The following is a 26,846-nucleotide window of genomic DNA, read 5'->3' as shown; positions in this document are numbered from 1 at the left end:
GCCAGCTCTGTATCCAGTCTAGCATTTTCTGCTGAGGTTCATTAGTGCACCACAAGGGAAAAAATAAAAGAAAATGATTTGTAGCTCGTACCATCTGTGTTTTCTGCTGTTGCATAATAATGACATCATCTACTTATAATTACTGGGAAAATTAATTAGTGCTGGAATAATTATCTTTTTCTGGTAGCTTGCCATGCCTAGTGATGGAAGAATTGTAATTTTTCTGGTAGTTTGCCATTCCTGGCTGGGATTCCATGACCTTCACAAACAAACTGAACAAAGCAGTGTATCTTGCATGCCATTAATCAGTAAGCCGCTTTGACCTTTGCTGCCTTGTTTGCTAGTCCCAATATGTCTCTATTCTTTACTGCATCATTTGTTCACTCCAGTCTGACATGCGTGGATTCCAAATGTGAATATTCTGGTGGTTCTAGTAGTTCTTGTAGCATATGTATTATAATCACTATGCTCTAATGTACCGCAGTATAGTACAATATACTTTTAGCTACCTGTCTAGATCCAGCTTATCCACCATAAAGGGAGTTCTGCTTGGTTATTGCACTTTGCTACTTTCTCTATTTACCAAATAAAGTTGCTGAAGCAATGACCTATCACCTTATTTATGCAATGTCTTCTTACATCACTTATAAAGCTTTGATTTGCCTATTGCATCATGCTTCAGACCAATGAGCTTACAGCACAATTTCATGAAGTTCCACTAGATTGGACACTGAATTGTAATTAAAAGTTATAATTCATATCTTTTAAATGGTGATGTCCTTTAAGATTCTATGGCTTTGCAAGTTTTAAACAGTCTTCGGCAAACCTTGCACATTACACTTAGTTAAGAAAACGAAACAAAAAGTTCTTTGGCCTGTAGCCTGACTATTGAATGATTCATTAGTTAAACTAGAGAAACCGTTTGCTTGATAGACCGCTCCAAGGAAATGAAGTATCTGGTCTGTGCCTGGGAGAAAGTTTGTTTACACACCTGTTGCTGTGTCAACAATAATAGTCTGTGTACCAAAGGCCCGTGCAGACATTCCACTGTTGCCAGTTGTTCATGTTTGTTTTAGCCACTGCAGCAGACAATTGACAGTTCCTGCCCTTTCCACTAGGTAACAGGATCACAAGCGCAATCACGCTGCATTACGAATGCGGCACCTCCAATGTACACTACTGTGATTTTTCAGCAATTACGCCGCGATCCTTAAAGCATATGAGCAATTCTTGAAAAAATAATTGCGCTAATGGAAAAACAGCACCTTGATTTACATGTTAATTGCGGTGCTGTTATGATCAGCAAAAGGGAGGCTTTTTAAGGAGACTGCAGGCTAGTGGAAAAGGGTCCTTGATTTACTTCAGCATGTACAGGCAACATGTACTGTGCTAAGGAATAGTGAGGAGAGTAGAAAGAGGGCTTCCTTGGGACAAACCAGTGTTCCAACAATATCTGTCACTTGGAGGGTGGTGGTGACCCCTCTGTCCACTCATTCCAGTTAACAGTTTACCGTAACCGGTTTACTTCTGGAGTTGAGCAGTTCATGTGAAGGTGGTTAGTATCAGGAAAAAACAGAACATTCTATCTACCATGTTCATCCTTTATAAAGGCTGTACATTTTGCATGTACATACATTTACCCATGTAACATTCTGTTTTCCAGTGGAGGGAAGTTTTCCACACTACTACAGAATCTGGGCCCTGAGAACGCAGTGACGTTGTTGGTGTTTGCTGTCACAGAACACAAGATCCTCATTCACTCTCTACGGCCCTCTGTTCTCACCAGTGTAACTGAAGCCTTGGTCTCTGTAAGTACTTTTTAGTTACTTGACTGTATCCTTGAATATCTGTTGAACCCAAAGCACATTAGGGTAAATGTGGAGTTTGTGAGCATCCTCAAGACAGTCCTGGTAAAGTCCGTCTTTGATGTCTGAATATTATAGATTGTGTGTAATCTGTTTCATGATGTCTTATGCGAGGTAATACAGTGCAGAATAATTGTATTTCAGATAGCCAACATGGGTTAACTAAGGACAGGTCTATCTGACCAACATGCTCAGCTTTAATCAAGTGCTAAATGCAAGTCTAGATATTTGGGAAGCAGTAGACATTGTACACTAGGAATTTACAAGAGCTTTTGACACGGTTCCCCTCAACAGCCTGGTGCAGAAGCTGAGGGTAAAGGGACTGAGGGAAAATATGTGCACATGGAAAGAATTGGCTAAGGGACAGAAGCAAATTGTTGTAGTAAACGGATCATACTCAAAATGAGAAGCCGTTATCACTGGGGTCCAGCAAGGGTCAGGATTTGGTCCAGTTCTGTTCTGTTTATTAAATACCTAGTAGATGTGATACAAAATAATGTTTTATGTAGAATTATCATCACTCAGCAGGATGGTGACCTGCTACAAAATGATCTTGACAGCATGGCTATATGGGCAGCCAGATGAAATTTAATGTTAAGTCAGGTCATGCATTTTGGCTGTACCGGTTGCATAGTACCATAGAAGCTAAATGAGGAGCAGCTGGGTATATCAGACTTGTAAAAGGACATGTTAATACTAGTTGATATGTAAGTGTTCAAATTGTTTTTATTGCAAAAAGATAGTAACACAAGCAGCGGTATTCAGCACCAAGCAGCTGCAGCTAAAGCAAATAACATTCTGGGATGCATAAAATAGGTGATAAATATGAAATGTTGGCATGCTACTTCCTCTTTATAAATTGCTTGTGAGGCCCCTTCTAGAGCATTAGATATGTTTTTGTACTTCATAATATATGCAGCATATAATATGTTTCTCATACAGAGTAGAGAGCACTCTGTACATGCTGGGGGGCTGGTCTGTTTTACGTGGGTCAGGTGAGGTGACACATCGGGAGCGTGTGGCACTGAGGGTGCCGGGAAGCCGCTAGGGGCTACAAGATGGGTAGAAGACACCACCCAGAGGCTCGGGTAAGTATTTTATGCTGTCTGGGTAGGAAAGGGGGTATCCGGTATCAGGCGATCCCCACCAGTGCTGTATAACACGGGACTGTGCTGTAATATGTTGGGGCTTTATGCTACATAAATGAAATATAATAATTTCTGCTGAACTTTCATTCAAGCTGATTTCTCAGGAGGCAAACTCGGTAAGAAAATTAGTCAGTGAGAGAAAAGACACAATTTTTAGACTAGTCCCAGTACATTCAAATTTAGTTTTAGCTGAATGGTTAGTGTTTTGGTGCCACAACTCTGCAATCCTTCATTTAAATCCCTAAGAAGTACTTTTTTGTATAAATGATCAAAAAGATTCCTCCGCACACTATCCATAGAATAAAACCAGTCCTTTTTATTAAATCATCGTAGAAAAGTAGCAAAAATAGAACAGTATGCAAGCTGACGCGTTTTTGACCCTACCGGGCCCTTAGTCGTAACTTTAATGACATATTACAAGTGGTCTTAAATACCTAGAGACCACACCCCCTGTCCACCACACCTATACAGGTGGCAAATGTATTTAAAGGGGAAAACCCCTGATGGAAGTGTAGTGGACTCCAGTGTATTGTACAAATGCATACAGTACGTACATCAAATAAAATACATTTAAAACCCCAACAATGTAGTAGGGCCAACCTATTTGAAATGGTATAACCCCCAAAAACCTGAAGATGGGGGGGGGGGGGGGGAGCGGAAGGGATAAAGGAAGGAAAGGGAAGGGATGAAAAAGAGGGGGAACCGGGCAGGGGAGGAGGGGAAAGGGCCACTATGCGTTATAAACCCCAAATCATTTCATAAGTTATATTGTAACTGTCCCACCCTGTCCATCCTTAAAGTGAGCAAAATACTAGTATAGCAGTTAAACATCTGGAAAAGTGAAACACAGAACACTACCTTAGCATTATAACAAGAACCAGAGACACCTATCATCAGACAACCCGCTGGATCCCCAGATGGAGTTCACACAAATAGATTTACATCCCATCTGTGGTTCAACCCCTTAGGTTCTCTGGTGCCCAAATTAAAAATCCATCTTACTTCATGTTCTAAAAAAAATTTTTCAAAGTCTACACCCCTGCTGTCCAGATAAACCCTCTCCAAACCCTGAAAGGAAAAGTGAGTCAAATCCCTGCCATGGCAAGAACGGAAGTGTTTGGCCACATTGGAGGGGTTTAAGCAATTAATGTTGGCAGCACCACAGTAATGCGCTGCAATCCTAGCACTCAATGGTCTTGAGGTGCACCCAACATACTGCTTCCTACATGCATTACAATTAATAAGGCACACCGCACCTTTAGTGCCACAGTTAATATACTGTTTAAGACTAAAAACTTTTCCATTACTAAAGGAAACAGCGGCATTACCCGTGGAGTGCACCCTACAATATCTGCATGTTCTCACCCCACACTTACAGGATCCCTGATACCTCAACCAAGTTGCCCCATGGTCAGGACTCCGTTCCTCATATAGACTGGGGGACAATGTATCTCCTAGTGTGGGGGCTCATTTGCTAACAAACCTGCAATTACCTTCCACTATCGGTGCTATCTCTGGATCTGCAAGTAAAATGGGCAAATGGGTTTTCAGGATCTTAACCACTGAGGAATACTCCATACTAAAAGCTGTAGAAAATGTAATAGTGTCCCCACCCACACCACCTACTTTTTGTATAAAGCCTGTATGTTTTTGTGCAAGAACTCCGACTTACTGGAATCTTCTCTAGTATCTATCTTTTTTTATTTTTTTAAAGGGACTCCGAGCAGTGCAGAAACTATGGAAAGATGCATATCATTTTAAAGCTCTCTTTCTCCTCTTTCCAATGATCTATAAACCACCACCCTACGTCTTTTAGTTTTCGCTATTTTCGCGATTGAAATTGCCGCGGCCGCGATTTCGATCGCGAAAATAGAGAAAACTAAAAGGTGTAGGGCAACGATTTAGGTGTCATCAGAAAGAGGAGAAAGAGAGCTTTAAAATGATATCCATCAAGCCATAGTTATATTGTATTACACAGGCCGACACTTTCCCCAGTGTCAGCAGCTCCATTCTGCTGAATGCAGCTGCTGACTTTGACAAAAAGTCGCCCTGTGTAATACAATATAACTATGGCTTGATGGATATCATTTTAAAGCTCTCTTTCTCCTCTTTCTGATGACACCTAAATCGTTGCCCTACACCTTTTAGTTTTCTCTATTTTCGCGATCGAAATCGCGGCCGCTGCAATTTCAATCGCGAAAATAGCGAAAACTAAAAGGCGTAGGGTGGCGGTTTATATATCATTGGAAAGAGGAGAAAGAGAGCTTTAAAATGATGTGCATCTTTCCATAGTTTCTGCACTGCTCGGAGTCCCTTTAATAGAGGGATATTAGCTTTGTGAGCACTTTTAGGAGAATGGAACAAATGTGAATGGCTCTGTGCCCTCTGTAAAGCTTTGCTTAATGTTGGTTCTGTATATTCGCAGAAAGTAAATGCACAAAATCGTTTTCAGACTCTTATGTTGTGGTGTCCTATGCTAGCAAGTGGAAGTGTCCTGCTGTGCAGCTCCTGATCCCTTTAGTGTTCTTGCATTGGCTGTATACTAATGTTGGAAGCAGATTGAGCTGCTTCCTAACCTCGTTTGCATAACATTAACAGGCTGCTTTCAGGCTAATGTTACTGGGCTGTATCCAAATGCAGCATTTTTGGAGGCAGCCTGTAAAGTATGAAGGAATGGGCATATGGCAAAGAAGCCTAACATTGGTTTACCATTCTACATCTAATTGAGGAGCATATTGCAAAAGGTTCATTGAAATTGCAGCCACATCCTGTAAGCCAAAGTAACACCCTTTGCTTAAAACTTGTCACTGTGACGGATTTAAATTAGTCAATTATTGCCAAAAAGTTCATTTAGGATGAGTGGCAGGTGGGGACACTTTTAGGAATGACATTTTATAAATATTCTTTCGTGAAGAAACGCAAAGAAGGAAATTTTGCTCCCTGTAACTTTACATTCTGATTGTAAAATCTTTCTGCAGTCTTCTGCCATCTCACTATAGGCACTCTCACTTTAGGGTTACAGTGCCATCCGGAGAATGGAGGGAGAATTGCAGCGCCGGATCCCAGGGAGGTGAGTCTAAAAGCATGCAAAAAAAATTGCACTGCTTTTAGACCCTAAAATCCGGAAATAATCATACTGCCAGAGTGGTCAATACTTGTTGTTTTATAAAAAAAAAAGGGTGCTTCACATTTGGACTTTATAGTACTATTAATTGTAGATATTAATTGTTATGAATGTTGTCATACACTTTAAATCTGAATTTCCATGCTGTGGTTTTGCTCTTGATAACAAACACTAACAACAATCAAACTATTTTATTTTTGAAGATGATCTTCCCCTTCCATTGGCCTTGCCCATATATTCCTCTCTGTCCCTTGGCCCTGGCTGATGTGCTGAGTGCCCCTTGTCCCTTCATTGTGGGAATTGATTCTCGCTACTTTGATCTGTACGAGCCCCCTCCGGATGTGAGCTGCGTTGACCTAGATACCAACACTATTTCTCAGTAAGTATTCCTTGATGAGAACTTGTTCTTTGACAACATAATGAGTGTGTGAGGTTATTTAGGATGCAGCAGCCCTCTGGCCGGAGGGAACTGGAGACTCAATTAATAAGACAGGAAAGTGTCTATTTGCCACTTTGCTGAAACTATGCCTTATTTAGTGTTAGACTTGGACTACTGACAGCTTACGGTCTTGCATTTCAGGCAGTGTTCAGTATATCCCATTTACAAAAGACACATTAAGTCTCATCTGCCTGATGTGTAATGCAGATTTTTATAATTTGTGTGTGTGTAAATAAATGACATTTGATTATGTACTTTGTAATGTTTTTGTGAAATATTATGTAAATAATGGCAGCTGCATAATCATTGTTTTACCGTTCAGCACTTCTGTGGCATGCTATGAGAGTACAGTGCGTCTGGCATCTCTCATGTGCTGCCAGTTTACACTGTATTGTACAAAGGTTCGCTTCAGAGCCCGTTTCCACTGCAGCCAAATTGCAGCGTTTTCCTGATGCTGAATCGCAACCTACTGAATCCCCATAGTCATTCACTATAGTCTATAGTGGTTCAAACGTGAAGTTGCAACAGCATGGGTGCCATGTCTGTTTCCGAGAAGGACGTGGAAACTCCTCCTCAAAAAGAGCCTGTCGCTATGCTAACGCTACAGCTGTTTACTTACCATGCATTTAATGCATGCAAAACGGTATCATAATTTTTTTTTTGAAGTCCATTCTGATAGAGGCTAGCAGCCAAGATAAATGACTGCCTGATTGAAATTGCCATTGCCTGATTCACAGGTTTGGGTTCTTTCGTGCAGCTGCTCTCATGCATCAGCTTTAACAGTTGTTAGCACTTGGCACTGATGGCCCCTCCATGGATTCATGTCTGAGTGTGGCCGCTGCTACACAACATGTTACGATTCTCTGCCGGCTGGTAACACAACCACGTGTCAAGCACTAACGTGTGGTGTTATAAACCCTGCTATTGCGCTGCAATTGAATTCCAACCAAACGGTGTTTGTGGGCATCAGACGGGAAGTACTGCCTGACAAGTGCTCAGTTTAGCATCCCGTCAGAAAGAGGCCTAAAATATTGGTGAACAGGCAGCACCCCCTCATGGTATGGAGTAGCTGAGTTTTTTGATATTTTCTGCAGTGGTTCTGATGGTGCTGCATTTACATATGCTTATGATCTATCTAATACAGTACGTTTGAGGTAGAGTAGAAAGTATTGCTGTTGCCTGAGGTGCTGGCAGTTACTACATGGGAGGCTTACCAAGGAACACTTTGCTGTTTAGTTATCGTAAAGGAATAACAGCTTTGTGGTGCTAATGAATAAAATATGGCAATTCTGTGTAGGTTTTCCATTCTATTGCCCGTAGATTCTGGAGTCTCAGTAATTAGGACTTAAAGCGGAATATAACCCTGCATTTCAACTTTGCTCTAAAATATTATTTACAGCATATTATATGCAAAAAGCATTTTTGGTACTTATCCGTTAGCCGGGCGCATCCGGCAGGTGGCGCTGTTGTAGCGAATTTCATTCATGCTTAGTTAACATAGTGCTGTGTGAATGGAAGCGCCGCAGGTGGCGCTAATTGCATTGATACGGCACATAACAATAACAGTGTTAATGGGAACTAATATGTATTTCAAGTGGCCGGAACTGTTACTTAATGCAATTAAAATGAAGGCGGCGGCAATGTAACAGATGAAGCCGCCGCCTTCGTCTGTTCTTCGTCTTCTTCTCCCACTTTGCCCTCCTCTGGCTTCTATACAATGCTGGCAGCCTGCGGGGACATGCGTCTCCCCCCAGAGTCGTTCGTCGCGGAAGGGAATCCTGTTTGTTTTCTTGCGACGAACGACTCTGGGGGGACACGCGTGCCCCCCCCCCCCCCCAGCTGCCAGCATTGTATAGAAGCCAGAGGAGGGCAAAGGGGGAGAAGAAGACGAAGAACAGATGAAGGCGGCGGCTTCATCTGTTACATTGCCGCCACCTTCATTTTAATTGCATTAAGTAACAGTTCCGGCCACTTGAAATACATATTAGTTCCCATTAACACTGTTATTGTTATGTGCCGTATCAATGTAATTAGCGCCACCTGCGGCGCTTCCATTCACACAGCACTACGTTAACTAAGCATGAATGAAATTCGCTACAACAGCGCCACCTGCCGGATACGGATAAGTACCGCATTTTTTTTTTTACTAGACCAGCATTGGAAGGGTTAAACACAGACGTTTCAAGTTCAGTGGAGAGATATGCAGAGGTTCAGATTGTTACATTCTATGTATCTATTGATAAACCGTTACACACTCTTTGGCAGTCCTCCAAGCTCCTTCTCAGTCAGAGAGATGAGTCATTCAACACTTAGATACATTTCTGTAAACAAAATGTATCTCTTTTCAGCTACGGATGCTTCTGCAGAAATCTAAAGGAACTTTAAAGCCCTGTGTAACCCTTTCAATGCTGGTATAGTAAAAAAAAAATGCTGGTTGCATATAATATACTGTAAATAATGTTTTAGAGCAAAGTTGAAATGCAGGGTTATATTCCGCTTTAATGAGAAGTCACCACTCACCACTCCATACTTATTGCTGTCGTCTTTTTCAGTCACAATGGCATATACTGTACTTGCAAAATCTAAAACTCCCAGTGACAGGACTTCCTTTGTATGAATTCCGGAGAATGAATACATTATACATCAATGTTGCATATCATTAGAGATGTCCTCAGTCATTTCCAGTTTCCATAAAACATTTTTTTCTAATTCTAATCTTTTGTACATGACAGGAGTGATTGTAAGAGGCATGTCAGCTGGAAGATCCTACCTAAGAAGGCCTGCAAGAATCTGCTGAATACGCTCAGTAATCTGTACCAGCAGCTGGCAGAGTGTAAGTAGAGGTGCTGCAGTTCAGGATTTTGGCTAGGTCTTAGGCTTTGTTCACATCTAAAATCGAAATTGCTGACACCATCCCTGTCCCAGCGCTGCACTGCGCGCTACGATTTTGTACTAAGCACTTTTGCAGAGCGATTCCAAGTGAACTCTTTCACCCAGAAATTAATAAGTACAATGTATTCTTAAAAGCATGAACGCAATCTCCGGATAAAGCGATTTGTGAGCATTTTGCGCTTTTCCTATACCTTCAATTGTAGCAAAATCGCCCTGAAAATGGTACATGCAGCGCTTTGCTGAGCGGAAAGCAAACAAAACACGCTGGTATGAACTGTCCCATAAGGAATCATTGCACTTGCGATGTCAGGGCATTTTTAAAAGTTGCCGGTGCTAAAAAAAAAAAACTACAAAATGCCCTAGATGTGAACAAGCCCTTGTTGCTTATGGGAGTAATTATAGTGTTTTGGGGGTTTTTCTTGTCTACTTTGTTTTAATCTTGCTGCTTATGCCGTCTGAGTGCCACAGAGAACATTTTCCATAGAAAGAAGATTTAGCGCTCTGTAATATCTTGCAGTGACACTCCTGAGCATCCTCTGTCAGGATTTCAGTGTCGCAGCATGAATAGGCAGAGGTGTGCAACGTTCATTAGAATTCAGACTGCTGCTGGCAGCGCACAGAAAGCTGATCTATTATTAGATGTTCTTGGCCACGCTGTTTACATATTCTCCTTCGCCTCCTTGTAATTGGTACCTTTCTTATTGATGCCATGTAAAAATGCATGAAATGTCAAATGCACTTTTTGAAACTTTTGCTGGTACCCCTGTGGGATTCTCAGTTTCAAGGGGCCTGTGGATTTTGTGGCCTCCGCAGCCCCTTTTGCTGCGCTACTAATCACCGCTATATAATGGCGTGAGTTACAACCCTCCACAGTAGTGTGATACAAATGCTAAATGTTATTTTCTAAGTGTCTAGGCAAGGGTGTAGCGATATGTATAGTAACTGCTATGGGGTCCAGGATCAGGAGGGCCCAGGGGGTGCTAAGCGTGTCCAGTGATTTGTCATTTTTTCTGTGTTTCTCTGCCATGTGACTTTACATCTGTATCAATGCTTTATACTCCACATTGCCTTGGAAACTTATAACCATAGGGCAGGGGAAGGCATCATTGCTCTAGTATGCTCAGGCCTGGGAACTCCCATCATAATCTCGCTACAGGGCCCCTTGATGTCCAGTTACACCACTGTAGACAAGGTTTCCACGTAGAGAGATGATTGACTATGTGCCCTTCAGTCTTCTCCCCAGGCTCTTTTAGCCGGAGGCTTCACCCGGCTAGTTTAGGTGAGCACCGGGCTGTCATCGGCTCACCTCCTTTTCTGCTGTAAACAGAGTTGTGCAGAGAAGCGCCGGCCCTGCATCCTCTCATCTCGCCCCACCCCACTACTTTTTCATGCCACCCGGCTGGAAACATTTTTGGGGGAGAACACTGACCATTTTTTGCACTTTCCTCATGCACAAACACTACGTACAGGAGAAAGACAGACTTGGTTGCATGTTTCCAGTCAGTCTAATATAAAAGACACAGCTCCTATGTCACTACTACCTCTTCCTGCATCCAGCATGTGTCCGTATACTACTCGTGCACACACCGGGAAAGAAAGGAGGATGTCATTGTCTGTCTCCATCCTTTCTGGCCTCCTTCACACTGGGATTTGGCAAGCGATTTTTCCAGTTAATTTTTTTTTTTTCACTGCACAGGTAAGCGATTTTGGAGTGATTGCATTTTGCGATTCTATATCATTGAAATGCATTCTCCCCAAAATCGCTAAAAAGTCCAGTGTGAATGAGGCCTAAAGGTAAATTCAAACTGACACCAAATCTGAACTTTAGCCCAGGGATTTACATTTCTGCTTTTTGCTAGTGGCTAATTTTGATGTCTTTGGGAGCTATGCTAGTCACACACCCAATTCAACTAAAATGATCACCTAATGATAGGATATTGAAAGACAACTGGAAAAATGATTATCTCATCACATTTAGCGTGAAGATTATGCATATGAGAAAGCCGAAACGATTTGACCTAATTGGACTGAAGTAAATCAATCTTTTTGGATTCTTTTGGCATAAAAACGATCAATCAAATTGTATTTATCGCCAGCATTAGTTTGGTTCTCTTTTACATTGAAAAGCATAGAAAGCTCTCACAACAGGTCTCCCATTTTACATTTCAGTACAGCAAAGACCCAGAGAAGATGCTCTGCTGGAACTGGCTATGAACGACTATGACTTCAATTCAGGGAAGAGAATGCATCAGCTGGACATGGAGATTCAGGAAGCATTTTTGTGTTTCATGGCATCCATTTTGAAAGGATACCGAGCCTACCTGCGACCAATCACCCAGGCCCCATCTGAGACCGCCACTGACGCCAGCTCTCTGTTTGAGCTACAAGGTATAAATAGCATATGTATGCAGACATTTTGTGTTATTTTAGTTTTTGCATGTCACATAAGGTGATTTGGACTTTTGCATCTTAAAGGACACCTGAAATGAGGGTTATGGAGGCTGCCATATTTATTTCCTCGTAAACAATGCTTATTGCCTGTTTGTCCTGCTGATCCTCTGCCTCCAATACTTTTAGCCACAGACCCTGAACAAGCATGTAGATCAGATGTTTCTGACTGAAGTTTGACTCAATTTGCAGCATGCTTGTTTCAGGTGGGTGATTCAGACAGTACTGATGCATGAAAGATCTGAAGGATGTGATCTGAAGAAAAGATCTGAAGCAAATGGGATTGTTTAAATGGAAACCAATACATCAGCCTCCATATTCCTCTTAATTGTCCTTTAATAAGTACAACAAATAATGGAAAATAAAATATATTTTCTGTCGCTTTTAAGGTTTCTTAAAGAGCCGTGATCGTTCCCACCACAAATTTTACAATCTGATGACAAAAACGCAGATGTTTATCCGCTTTATCGAAGAGTGCTCGTTTGTTAGTGATAAGGATGCCAGCCTGGCCTTTTTCGATGACTGCGTTGAGAAGGTATGCACTGACAACTCCTTGAAGGCATTTCGTAAGCCGCGTTCGCTCTGCATGTTACAGCGCACATCATTGTCTCCCATTAAAGCAGCCATAATGGCTGTAGTGTCACTTCTGCCTATTTAAGCTGAGCTGTGTCTCACGGTTGATTGTAGATAAAGTTCACCTGTCTCCTGAGATGAGATTTAATGCCCTTTCCCCACAATGCAGCTGCACACTTAGCGATGGGACATGACAGGAGCTTTTCTCTGTTGTTTCTGAGATTAATGCCTGCAATCTGAAATGTTTCTCTCTTTAGCTGCATGAGCTACAGCTGCCATTGTACACAGAGCCATTGTTATGTTGTACATGAAAGATGTCATGTACTTCCTTTAAATGGAAACTATAGTAGAGTTTTACTGGGAACGTACTATTGTTATGTTTGATTATCAGGACTTTTACAGTTTTGTAAGAGTCCTGTTATTTTATCATAGAAAAACTCCAGCGATTCATTTTAGTTTTGGATAGCTGAGTATGGTTTGCTGTCTGCGCCTTAGTTAGGGTGGGTTCTCTTCATGTTTTATGTTGCCCACATGTCTGAGACAGAAAATGGTGGAAATCCACTGGGATGATTTAATGAGGCTGTGCAAAGAAGCTTGAGCTCCATTTTTATTTTGTGTATTGGTAAATCAACACACTTTACTCCTAAACTTGCTTTAGTGGCAGGGCCAGATTTACCATAAGGCACTGTAGGCACGCGGTTACAGGCGCCTGATGATGGAAAGGCGGTTCACTCCCCTCCTCAAGCGCTTCACTCCTTCCATATGCAGAGTCCCAATGAGAGTGTAAATGAGAAGTTTCTCACCCGGGTCTCTGCATTCCACTGACAAGATCTCCCTTCAGTCTGAGGTACCACTAGCTACCTAATACCTGGGGGCACCTCTAGCTACTTAATGCCGAGGGTACCTCTGGCTACCTTGTGCTAGGAGACACCTGTAGCTACACCTGAAGCAGTTCAGTAGGGGTTTGTGGGTTTATGGAGGGTGAAGTCTAGGGTGCCAGGACATGTGCCTATAGGCTCCAGTGATGTAAATTCAGGCTTGCTTGGTGTTTGAGCTGTAAATTGCAGCCATTGTGTAGGAGATGATTTGAGGAACCAGGCTGTGCTAGTATAATACAGTAGAATCCCTAGTAGTTTACTGTATAAGAAGTTTACCATATCAGAAATGGTCATACTAACGCACAATTATACTATAATACTGTATCTTAAGGCCTCATTCACATTTTGTGCGTTCAGAAATGTGTAAAAGCGCATGATAAAAAACGCAGAGATTTGCATGCAATAATTACGCAACAACTTGCACGTGAAGCATAGGTCTCACCAGTTAATGCAGGAACGGGACTAATAGTGTTCTCCTCTGTCCACAAGTCTATGCAGCCTGGATGATACTGTAGCATTGCAGCCATGCACAAGCAAGTCACAGATGACAGGCAATTCCCTCAGTAATCAGGCAGCAGCTTGTACAGGAGCCATAGGTCTCGCTGGCTGGTGCTTTTGAAGTAATCCACGCAGTCCCAGAGTAGTGTGCAGATAGCGAGCAGGCTACAAGTGGCTGCCAGCCTGCCCACAGGTCATGGGTCTCCGACTGATGCATGAGTCCGCCCACCTTCTGCTATGGCCGGATACAGAATACCGCTGGGGCCAAAACAGGATTACTATAACAGAAGTTCTATTATATCAGGGTTTACTTTACCAGACATTACTCCCATATACTTATAATGGTGCTCTGCCAAGACCTGGACGTTTAGTTTATTATGCTCAGTTTTACTATATCAGAGTTTGAGGTTATTCTGTAATAGGCGAAATTGTCTGCCCCGGTGTTCATATATATTTACACCATATACATAGAATAGCATTACCATTACTCAGCTTATCTTTGTTCCTAAAGAAAATCAGCTGTAGTTTCCTGTTAAAGGTTTGCATTGTTATAACTGTGCTGGCTAACTGTAAAGAGGGGCCACGGTCTGATGCTTGCTCTGCTCTCTCATTAACAAGCTATTCTCAGAAAGGAACTGTGCTGAGAAAGGAATCAAGGTAAGTGTGCGATTGTGCTCTTGTGATTCTGCTGAGTAGTGTATATGTAATTACTACTGTTCACATAAAACACAAATGTAATCAGTGGCGTAGCTAAGGAGCTATGGGCCTCAGTGCAATTTTTACATTGCTCCCCCCTCCCCAACCAGCCGCTGTTACGCCACAGCCAACATCCTTGTCGGCTGGTTTTCGTGGGGCTGCCAGCCCTGGATCCTGGAGGGTGAAGTGGACAGAGGGACTCATTAGGATCCAGAGGCTTTCCCCTTCGAGGTAAGTACCACCCCAGGGGCTGTTTTTTTTTGGGTTACCTTCTGTTTTAAAGGTAATTTGTAGTTGCGATTATTCAGGTTGGAGTGAGCATTTGAGGTGTCCCACAATGCATCACTGCTGAATATGCAGGCAGGCCACTGTTATGGTTGTAGACTGTTCAGGGGTGCCAGCGCTGGATTGGATGGCTGAGGAGGAGGGGAGGGGGTTTGGCAAGTAATAATCCAGATAAGAAGCCTCCAAATATCACCCAGTACAGGTTTCCGTAAATACAACATTTGGTATTGTTAATTGCTAGCCTTTGTCAGTTTTTATAAGCTTGTCAGTAGAACAAAAGGAGAAACGGGCAAAACTGTGAGATATCCATGTATTTGCCTCAGTCCGGGACAGACCTGCCTTCTGCTCCACTTGTGCACAGTCTTGCTCAGACAACCTGAAATCCTTTTCCTGTTTCTCATCTTTCTTTTTGTTTGGGAATTTTGCTGACTGTTTGATGGTGTCTGTTTTGTGCACAACACTACATAAGCACAAATAAGCTATAATACGTATTAAAGAGTACAGTTAGGTGTATTCTTCCCAGACACTGCTGTCTGAGGAAGATTAATTCACAATGCTGGATTCCCGGAAAACTGGGTCACCTTCTGTCCATTCAGTAGGAATTAATACAGATTATATAATGCCTGGCTTACAAAATGAAGCATGAATCTGGACTATAGGAGTCTTATAGTAACTAGGATTTTTCTACAGCTGCATAGTCTTTTCTCTTTTTTTTTTCTAATCATTTTGTTTAATAATGATGTATGAATCTCTTTGGTTTCTTGTCCCACACCATTAGCAGCGCTGCCTTTATCAGTTTTCTTCTCTCTATACACCTGCGTGTTTGGCCCTAATTAATCTATTCAGCAGAAAAGTGTTTAATCAATAACATTTTTGCAGCAGCAGTGAATACATGCCAGGAGTGTAGCTCAAAGTCCTGACTGACCTTCCTGGAACTGTAGAGATGAAAAGACTCCATTTCAGTTCCAGACTGTTCTCTAAACTCCTGTCTGTACTGCGGAGTCTCTCCCAGCACGAGCTGTGACTGCTGGGGTGGGTTTAAGGTCTTGTGAGCAGGTTAATTGAAAAGCTGGACGTGTAAATAAAACCGCTAAAGCAGATGCCATTGACCTGGCCTTTTTTTTTTTTCCCCCAGATTCAAGTTCAGGGCAGTAGCACTTATCCGAGTTTTTTTGTTTGGATGAAACAAACCCGTATAGCAGAATATTTTACAGGGATGTACAATACTTTATGCGCCAGACTCACTGACTAGGCAGCCTGAACTGCGGATCCACATATAGAGGCACCATAATGACATAATAGAATGTACTTATTCAGGAAACCCAATTTTACGTTCACTATCCTGGTTTCAGCATCAAAAACTGTTCAGATGGGCCTGTACATATTGGCTGCGCTGCCATTTTAAAATCACATGAGAGTTTTTAATCACAAGGTCTAATTAAAAATAATGCAGATCACTAGGGTGCAATGTGATTTCAGGAAATTGCAATCACAGTGACTGCAACGCTTTTTGAGCATTTGCATTTGTGATGCGCAGTAAAAACCGCAATGCATGCAATTTTCATTGCATTTTTTTTAGGTCAGCAATCAGGAAAAGAGGGGTCAGCAAAATTGCAGATGCACAAGAATCGCAATTAAAATTTGATGACAAAAATGAGATCACATTGCAACTGCACTTGGCGGTTTTCAGTGTGTACAGACCCTTAATCTATATATTGCTGTATATATTGGTATCTAACCCCACCCACCCAGTAAGGTGTAGCCTAGGCTATGATGTCACAAAACATTTTCCCAGTGCACTCTGGGAGACCAGGGCCCTTATTCAATCCACTTTTTCTCCCAGGTGATATTTTCATACCTTATCAATAAAATGCCTTTAAAAGTGATCCCGTACATGAGGAGGTCCTCAGCCCCGATATGATTAGCGACAATGCCTTGCCACTAATCTTTGGGGGGGGGGGAGAAGGGCCCTCAACGATGGGGGACATCGGAGAACTGAGGGAAGCTTCAATAGGATCCAGAGGCTTCCCTCTCTTTAGGTATCTCATTTGTATTTGAGCTTTGGCTCAGGTACACTTTAAAGAGGAACTCCAGTGAAAATAATGTAATAAAGTGCTTAATTTTTACAATAATTATGTATAAATGATTTAGTCAGTGTTTGCCCATTGTAAAATCTTTCCTCACCCTGATTTACATTCTGACATTTATCCCTTGATGACCTTTTTACTGCTGGCAGGTGATGTCAGTGGAAGGAGATGTAGCTTGCTTTTTTGGGCAGTTGGAAACCGCAGAAAACAGCTGTCATTTCCCACAATGCAACAAGGCTCCCACAGTTTGATATCAAAACCATGGTCCTGACATCACACTGTGGGAGGGGTTTCACCACAATATCGGCCATACAGAGCCCCCTGATGATCCGTTTGGGAAAAGGAAAACATTTCTCATGGGAAAGGGGGTATTCGCTACTGATTGGGATGAAGTTAAATTCTTGATTACAGTTTCTCTTTAAGCCACCAGAAAGCGAAAAAAAAATACTCAAATAATTTTGATACTTTTTCACTTACTTTTTGGTACCTTTTCAATTGCAAAATAATTATTTTATAGGGAAAATGAAAAATTATCTCCTAGGAGATAACTCTGTTAATTAAATAAAGCCCTTTGTGTTGTTTCTGCTCAATTTGGAACACGCAACAAACATACATTGTGCAGTGATGCACCTTGCCAGTAGTAAAGATGTCATACCCGGGATACATTTAACAATGTAAATTGGGTCGGAGAAAGATGTTACAATGACCAAACACAGACTAAATATTTTATAAAGTAATTATGAATAGCAATTGCTTATTTTTTTACAGTAATTTATATTCAGTAAAGTTCCTCTTTTAACTGCCTTGTTAACTGTGTTTGTCTAACTACAATGGCCTTGTATGTGTCCATGAGAATGTGCTTGTTTTACTGATCCCACGTTATTTTCATACCTGTTTTGGTTCACTTAATTGCAGATAACCAGGTACATGGTCTCATCGTTGCTTAATTATTACTTTTTTAAAACCACAGTACTTAGTTAGTTAAGCTTTCCTTTACTGCATAATTTAGCTTCTGTTCTGCTAAGTGAGATTCCTCCAGCATGAATGACTTCCAAATTTCTTCCCACCCTATATTGTTCAGCAAGCAGCGGTGGTAATGAGCATGCGGATGCCGTAGCCCTGTGCTTTTTCTATTAGCGACTCTTTTCTGTTTCTCTGTGGAGGGACTACTATGTAACGTTGTAATGCCTTGGCAGTTTTATTGTGATTTCCATAAGATGTGTGGGCATGTGTTATAAAGGAGGTGCCCTCAGGAGTCATTCTGAAGATGCAAGTTGCCATATAGTGGTACTTGGAGAGAATAATAACCCAAGTCATTTTTCTGCTTCATTTCGGTTTTTGCAAACTTTGGCCTTCTTAGAAAACCTATAGTGTGTTGTTAGCATAATGTAATGTAAGCAAATGTGCCCTTACCACATACATCACAAAATGTGATAGCATATGCATCGTAAGGTAACATGCAGGATTACCACATTATGGAGCCTGGTGCAAAAAAACAAAACAAAACACAAATAAATCTGATAGTGTGAAAGAGGAAATACATTTTTTCAAAAATGAAAATAAAAATTGTAAAATTCATGTCAATAAAAATGTTTTGTGTAAAAGTATGAGAAATAGCACATTTTTAGGAAAAAACTTACTATTTGGTGACGCCTGTTATTATGTTTCTATATTTAGTTAGATTATTTTTATTTTAAAATGTTTTGCTGAGAAGCCTATCTGGTTGCATCTCATGAATATTAAGTGAATCTTTAGTAAAAAGATTGCGCCGATAGCCATTTTCTATTAAACTCTAGACACTGTTTATTGCCCGAAGAAGGAGCACACCAGCAAAATGTACAGTATTTTAGGTATAATTTAATTGATTTATTATGTTCTTTGTATTTAAGCTGTTGTCTTTATCCTCCTATTTAGGTAGATGTGGATAAGTCGGGGGAGATGCGTCTGATTGAACTGGACGAGTCTCACAAGAGCGAGCACACAGTGTTTATTACACCACCGGAGATCCCTCACTTACCTAATGGAGAGGAGCACCCTAAGAAATACAGGCAAGCAGAGCAGCAGAAGGCTTGTATGAAGGGGAATGCATGCTGGTGTCTGTCTTCTAAGCTGCCTGTCTACACTTTCCTACATGCAGGCTGAGAGTCCCAAACAGTGAGCTTAAAGCTACAGTAATCCCTGGCACCACAATTACTACCAAGGCTTTGCCTCCAGTTGTTGGGCAAAGCATGTATTACCTGCTAAGATCATGCCATGGCTTTAACATTTTTACATTTTATCCAAATTTTGATCAGTGTCCCAAAATCACAGTTGCATAATTTTAAGCAGAATTCTGAAAAAGTCTGTATAGGAGTGCCCATTCATTTCTCCAGTTCCCAATTGATGATTATTCTCCTTTTCTGGTTTTGTACGTAGAAACAGCAGATAAGAGGTAGAAAAAAGTTGTTTAGGAAATAGAGAACACACAGAGGAGAAGCTGCTATTGGAACGTTCCTCTGACCACACACGCTTAATAAGGAACAAAGGCAGAAGTTGATGTTTACTTAAAGCGGACCCAAACCAAACATTTTTTTTAATTAAAAATATTTAGTTGCACCACTCTGACACATACAAAGATAAACACTCCTTCAAGCCTATGAGCATTTCAGTGCATGCTTTTCACCCTTCTCTTTTCATAGCTAGGGTTATACTGGGGGCAGCAATTAGAATTCCTCCATTGCCGGACACCATCTACTCCAACAGTCTGCCGGATTTTGTCCCGGCAATATGAAAGGAAGGGAGAGGTTCCTCCAATAAATGTAAAATATTTTATATTTGTCATCATGCAACTGAAAAAAGGCTGCCATTTATTATTATAATTTAGAAAATAGATTTTATTTCTAAAATCTTGTATTTTTAATTTGGGTCCACTTTAACAGCAGAGATTCTAAAAATCATAACTTCATTATATAGCGCAAGCAAATTGCAACAAAATGATAGACTACTAGCCTTGGCATATAACATACTGTCCAGATTTGTGTCCAGTGATGCATTTTGGGTATATTTTGTTAACCATTTTCGGACCGCAGTGATTGAGATCTACGCCCTGTTTTGGTGGGCTCCTGGCTGGCAGGGCGTAGATCTCAATCACTGTCCGCAGCGCGCATCCGCCGTTTCCGCCGCTACCCGCCGATCGCGCCGCTCGAACCCGACGATTCTCGCCGCATCTCACAGGCTCTGCCTGTCTCTATGACGGCAGAGTCATGTGAGCCGGTCAGGAGCCGATTTCATTGGCTCCTGACCTTGTCTTTCAATGTAAGCCGTTCCCATTGGCTTACATTGAAAAACAGGGTCAGGAGCCAATGAAAGCGGCTCCTGTCCTGCTCACATGACTCTGCCGTCATAGAGACGGTATAGTCTATGTCCTGAGGGTCTCGGCGAGCGGCGATGACGGCGGTTGCGGTGGGTATGTGCGGCGATCCGTCGGGATTTCGTCGGGATTGGACCAGCTGTCTCTGGTCTTTAAGTGCCCAGAGACCGCTGGTCCTTAAGTGGTTAATATATGTTAAATATTGTCCTATTTAGGATATCCTTAAAGTGAGATAAACAAAACTTTAGGTTGCTAGAAGTGCTCATTACCACACAGAGGAATCTTTCTGTCTGTAGAAGGTGCGTACACACGCGCTACTGTCGGCTAAAAGACCGTCGTTGCCTTTTGTAGTGCCTGTGTACACACCTATACTTTCCATTGTGAGATTAGATTTTGTTTAGCTCCGGTGGGTTTGTCATTGGGGCCATGGCCGGATTTGTTCTTTTTACCGCCAACTATACTGTCTGTTTGGTTGTTATCTCTGTGTGCTTCAGTGAGAATTCTACTTACTTTTCATCATTGGTTGTCACAGACAATAACTATTTTTAGTAATATGCGTATAGATTAGAAGTTATGTTTTCCTTAAGAACTTTTATGTTATGTTTGCCATCTCGATAATGATGGACCCATTGTGTCACCATGTGAGTTAGGCTGATGTCTACCGGCAGGATAGAGCTTACAGGTCTTGCAGGGACGGCACAAGTACAGGACAGAGCGTTCAAATGTTAAATCTGTCCTTGTAGATAGAGATGGCTGCATAGAACAGCTCTACTGCCCCTCACTGAGCCGCCCCTAAAATTCTGGTCCCCTAGGCCATGGCCTATGTGGCCTTGCCAGAAATCCAGCCCTGATTGGGGCACTTGGTTTGGGTCAGTCAGCTGGACTTAATTTTACCTATTGATGATTCTTGTTCTCTTTATATGGAAATACAGAATTGTCTTTCCATCTTAAAAAAAGCAAAGGTATTAACTTATCACCTTTTCTACCATCGATCATAAAAACAAGGCATTCAGTCTTCATGTAACAACAATAAGCAGAGCTTTTTAAATCCCTCCTTCCCACCTGTGTGTAAACCTCTTTCACTGCTGGTATAAAGCCCAGACACAGGACAGGACCTGCAGAGCTATAGAATCCAATGTAGGTGCAGCTGTTCCAGGCTGCTTGCCATCATCACCGCTAGGTGTGCGTTTCCATGCTTCTACAGTAGTGCGAGAGGTTAAGTGATGGGACTGAATCGGAAAAGGTGTGGTTCATCAAGTAGAACACCTTTCTCCATGTCTCATTCTTAAACACTGGCATGGATATGGCCCCAAAGGACTGGTGTTCAACACCTGTGCTTTAGAACATCCTCTATAATATATAAAGCACATGTGTCAAACACAAGGCCGACAGGGAATATCCAGCCCCCCCCCCCCCCCCTCACCCCCTCACCTAAGACTGTGTTTCAGATTTTGGCCCCTTATGTGATAGTTTGACACACCTGATATAAAGCTCCTCCCTATGCTGCCTTATGATCTTGGTATACACAGGTCACTATTGCCTGCACAGAAGAACATAGATGTGCTTTTTTGGTGAATACAAGCATGCATGCTCTCACACCAGTTATTTTGTGATCTAATCATATAGCTGCCAATTTATGTGTAAGGGCACCTATAGTACATAGTTTGTACTCGAGGTGCGAGCGACAGTAATACGTATCACCTTGGACTACTGTTAGACTCTTTAACTGATTCTGTTTTGTTTGAAAACCTATGTAAAGCCTTCTGGATTTTGAGCAGTGAAAATGCCTTCAGAAAGCATGAGGGAGTTAATTGTATTATGTCTGTCCCTGTAGGTGGTCTTTTGAAATTTTTTTTTTTTGTTCAGAGTGAAAATGATGATATGCAAGCTGAGGATTCTGGGAAAATACTTTGGCGTATTAGCACATAGCATGTTGGTGCCAATGTTTTGCTACAATAGCCAGGTTCTTTTCAGGCTCACTGAAATATATGCAATGTCTGCCAGCTTTAATGGATTTCTGTCCTGAATTTCATTGTCGGTATTATGTGATTAAGTTTTAGGTACACTAGTTGTATACAGAGGCAGTATTAGTGCAGCTCAGTTTTTCTAATACCATCATTTTACCAAGTCTATTAAGAATTCTTTAAAACTGACACTGATGCTTGATTGCATGCAATTTTGCGTGCACAGAGCAGAACTAATAAACTGCTCCCACATACACATTTTAATCTGTTGCTGACAGAATTGGTTCATTCCCTTTTATACAGTTTCACTGTACTGTTCAGTGACTTGTCTTGCTTAATCGCTGAATATGCATAAGTGTCGGCTGGAGCAATTTGCTAACAGGGCTTTTGTTGTGGTCCCACACGGCAGCCAATAACATTATTTACACTTTTATCTAATGCAGGTGTGGAGAGTGTCAGAATCTTCTTCAAATTCTATGGTGGAAATATATCAAGTTAGGTTGCAGCAGAACTGGATGCTCACGTAGTGCAAATCAATATGATTTTTAGTACCATAGCAAGTGCTCTATTCTTGTAACGGATGGTTTGAACGCCGAAACTAGACTCCCCATAGCAGTAATGTAATACTGTGCGGGGAGCGTAAGGGTAATTTGGGCCTCCAGTGGACCCCTGATTACATCTCCCTCTAAGTTGAGACAACCCGGAGGGGCAATAGTATTTAACGCCGAGGAGTTTTGTTGGAGCAGCAGGGAGAGCCGTCATTCGTCTCGCCCTGCGCCCATCTCACTGGTGACGCGTTTGAAGGTTGCTGAGTGGTCCATTATATAGAGGCCTTAGTTGGAGTTGGTAATCCTAAAAAGTTAATGGAGTGCAGGTCCGATCACACAGTGAACTGCTAAAAACAATGCCCACTAGTGAGGGAAATGGACTAAAAGTAGCAAAGGCAACACACTACTCCCCTGCTGTTTTTTAAATGAGGTCATTAGTATGACGCATATGATGCACATAAATGTTGTTGGTATTATTAGTGGACAGTCTCGTGTGTGTGTGTGTGTGTGTGTGTGTGTGTGTGTGTGTGTGTGTGTCTCTGTGCGTGTGTGTGTGTCTCTGTGCGTGTGTGTGTGTCTCTGTGCGTGTGTGTGTGTCTCTGTGCGTGTGTGTGTGTGTGTCTCTGTGCGTGTGTGTGTGTGTGTCTCTGTGCGTGTGTGTGTGTGTGTCTCTGTGCGTGTGTGTGTGTCTCTGTGCGTGTGTGTGTGTGTCTGTGCGTGTGTGTGTGTCTCTGTGCGTGCGTGCGTGCGTGCGTGCGTCTGTGCGTGTCTGTGTGTCTCTCTCTTTTTCTTCTCTGGGCGGTGCTGGATGTGCTAAGGGCTTGTGTTCTGATATTTGGCGTCTCCTCAGTATACTGAGAATGAGGTTTTTAGTACAGCTGTACTAATATGTGAGCATGTTGACAGATTTAGGCCTCTTGCACACTACGTGCAATTCGGGAAAAAAAATTTTTTCTTCTCACGATCAGATTTTTTGATTCAGATTTAAAAAAAAAAAAAAAAAAAAAAATACGGCATGTTGCGCTACTTTTTTTTAAAAAAAATCTGAACCAACAATCGGATCCTATAAAAAATCAGAATGGCATGTAGTGTGCAGGAGGCCTTAGGTAGAAGTATTGTATTGCCAGTATATTTTCTAGAGAACCGCACACATAGTGAAGCCAGAATCTCAGCACTGGAAGGCTAGCCACCCAACCACCATGTTAATATGCATGTCCTCTTTATTCTCCTTAGTTACAATGGGTTCCCTGTCCTCATTCTGGATCTGTTCGATACTCCAGACGGGCTCCTTAAAAGTCACACACTCTCCTCTAAAGCCTCCGCTCCCAGCAGTCCATCTCCCATGTTCAGAAGGACAAAGCAGGTAAGTCACCCATGTCTCTTGCATAGTGAGGTCTAAAGGATGCTCATAGACAAGAATCAACCAGTATATGAAATACTGATGTTTCAAGGCAGTGGAAATAGAATAAAAATTTGTGTAAATTAATCTCAAAAAGGTGTTCTGAAAACAAACGTATTAATAGTGTAAGTTCATAGTACTGTGCAATAGACATTATTAGGACTCATTTAAACTACACAATGTACGCATGGACGTGATTTCGTGCATGCGTACCCGACACAACGCACAGACGTGGCACATTTTCAGGAACCTTTTCCACTAGACATGATTCTTAGGAACCTTTTCCACCAGAAATGATCCTCTTAAAAATGCGGATCGCTGGCGTTTTGCCGATCGCTAGTGCACCGTGATTTACATGTTAGTCACAATGCTCTTTTCTATTAGCTCGTTTAGTTTTTTTACAAATCGCAATTGTCGGGCTGCATGATTATTGGTGCAATCGCGTTTCACTGCCGACGACTCACATCGCAATCGCTGCAAGTGGAAAAATACGCTTTTGCATGCGCAAACGTCATTGTGATTGCGCTTGCAAGTGAAAAGGGCCCTGAGTTTCCTTTTAACTTTTCTGAAGTGTAATATTGCCTGCCAGATTGTATTCATCTCATGTTGTAAATGATTGTTTGTATGCACTATTGCCACTGTTGCTATGCCTTTTGTTGTTTTTGCCAATGTTTGTTTGTTCTTTTGCCAATGCCATGTGTACCACAAACCATTTCAGGAACGACAACCATTGTACTTGGCTAATAAAGCTGATTCTGGGTGTTGCAGTGCGGCCTCAACACAATAGAAGCCAATGGGGAATTGAATGGGTTTTGCGATTAAATGTCTTGCCTTGTAACATCGCTACACATGGGAATGCACAGTTGTACTATAAACGGTATCTTGAAGGTCAATGGACTTTCATGTTACCATGCGTATCGCACACAGTGTGTGTGTTGTGTCATGACTGACAGCAATTCACATAGTGTAAATGAGCCCACCTGTAGAGTGATTCTGACTTATGTTAAGCAGAACAACCATTTAATGATCCGAGGCTTGCAAGGGCAAAACACTGGTTACTTAGCCATTATTTTAATGGAGTTTCATAGATTTACCTCTCATGTAAGTTTTATAGATTTACCTCTCATGTAAAGAATAAACAAAAATGACAGCAGTTTTGTAAGTGGGATAGAGCAGAGATGCACAAGAACATCTCTTCTTCAGGTCCTTAAAGGACAGCTGTGAGGTGTTAAAAGCAAGATCTACTTACATGGGGCTTCCTCCAGTCCCTGGCAGACTGCCTGTCCCTCGCTGCCGCTCCGGCGTCCCGGCATCCCCTGTGTTGCAGATTCCGACTTCGTCTGGTCTTCATCTTCTGCGTGAGTGAGTGGCCGTGCCGTTCGCAAGCGCTGCACAGAATGCTCCAGGCCATGTGTGCGCGATCGTGAGCACAGGCCAGGAGATGCCAACCAGGAGAGGTCGGCATCTGCAATTGATCCCGGTACACCGGAGCTGCGGCAAGGGACAGATAGGCTGCCAGGGGCTGGATAAAGCCCCAGGTAAGTAGATCTTAAAGAGGAGCTCAATTTTTACAATAATTATGTAGAAATAATTTAATCAGTGTTTGCCCATTGTAAAATCTTTCCTCTCCCTGATTTACATTCTGACATTTATCACATGGCGACATTTTTACTACTGGCAGGTGATGTCAGTGGAAGGGGATGCTGCTTGCTTTTTTTTGGCAGTTGGAAACAGCTGTTATTTCCCACAATGCAACAAGGCTCTGTGTGATGTCAGAACCAAGGTCCTGACATCACACTGTGGGAGGGGTTTCACCACAATATCAGCCATGCAGAGACCCCTGATGATCCCTTTGTGAAAAGGAATAGATTTCTCATGGTAAAGAGATTATCCGCTCCTGATTAGGGTGAAGTTCAATTCTTGGTTATGGTTTCTCTTTAAGTAGGGTGAGTTCCACTGAGGTCATGTGATATAGCTAGCAGGGATACAGACAGCAATAAACCATTAAAGTGGGGACAAGTTAGAACTTCTGATAAAGAGAGGTTTTGGTGAAGTTCCTCAGCACTAGTATTAGACACAATAGCGAAGTTGTATTTATTTCAAAAAGATATACTTGCCTAAGAAATACCTCTGGATCCGTTAGAGGCTTCCAAAGCTGTCGTCCAGTCCCCCGTTGCCAAGCAGGCCCCCAGAAGATTATCGACAAGGGCTTGTTGGTAATAAGATCTGGGTCGTGCACCTCTTGAGGCACGAGTGCTGACATACTGCACGAGTATGAGTATGCGCAGCTGCGGCTGTGCTTGCCTGGTGCAGCGTGGCTGTGCTCCTGCCAGAAGAGGAGCTAGGCCCCGATGTTAAGGAGGACCTGGCTAGCGGCAGAGGACTGAAAGGCAGCATGGGAACCCTCTGGATAATCCACTTCCCTCTCCTCAGGTAAGTATTAAAGAGACTCTGAAGTCTCTAGAAAACGCAGTTTTTATGTTACAATGTTGTTAGACATGATTGCCCCCTCTGAAACGCCGCATCCCCGCGGCTGAAATCTCACCAGAGGGGAGGATATGGACAGCGCTTCCGCATAGAGGCAGAGCTTTGAGCAGTAGCTCTGCCTCTCCTCTGTCAATCTGCATGGATCGCCGCCTCTACCCCGCCCCTC

The 26,846-nt window shown here is 42.3% G+C and overlaps 1 protein-coding gene across 4 annotated transcripts in view; it reads left to right on the top strand.

Annotated features, from left to right (window-relative positions):
* The window catches only part of DENND4A (DENN domain containing 4A), a 205,005-nt gene that overhangs the window by 142,730 nt on the left and 35,429 nt on the right, over positions 1-26,846 (top strand). For 3 of the 4 annotated variants that reach the window (XM_068275015.1, XM_068275013.1, XM_068275014.1), the window contains exons 9-16: positions 1,664-1,808; positions 6,341-6,516; positions 9,309-9,409; positions 11,638-11,856; positions 12,306-12,451; positions 14,484-14,522; positions 18,848-18,981; positions 24,028-24,157. In XM_068275015.1, coding sequence (XP_068131116.1) covers positions 1,664-1,808; positions 6,341-6,516; positions 9,309-9,409; positions 11,638-11,856; positions 12,306-12,451; positions 14,484-14,522; positions 18,848-18,981; positions 24,028-24,157 — 1,090 coding nt within the window. The remainder of the gene's footprint in view (positions 1-1,663; positions 1,809-6,340; positions 6,517-9,308; positions 9,410-11,637; positions 11,857-12,305; positions 12,452-14,483; positions 14,523-18,847; positions 18,982-24,027; positions 24,158-26,846) is intronic. The other variant, XM_068275016.1, reaches the window with a different exon arrangement.

Source organism: Hyperolius riggenbachi, chromosome 3 (genome assembly GCF_040937935.1).
Source record: "Hyperolius riggenbachi isolate aHypRig1 chromosome 3, aHypRig1.pri, whole genome shotgun sequence".
Taxonomy (NCBI): Eukaryota; Metazoa; Chordata; class Amphibia; order Anura; family Hyperoliidae; genus Hyperolius; species Hyperolius riggenbachi.
Note: the sequence above shows the minus strand (reverse complement) of the source record. Positions and strands in the feature narration are given on the sequence as shown.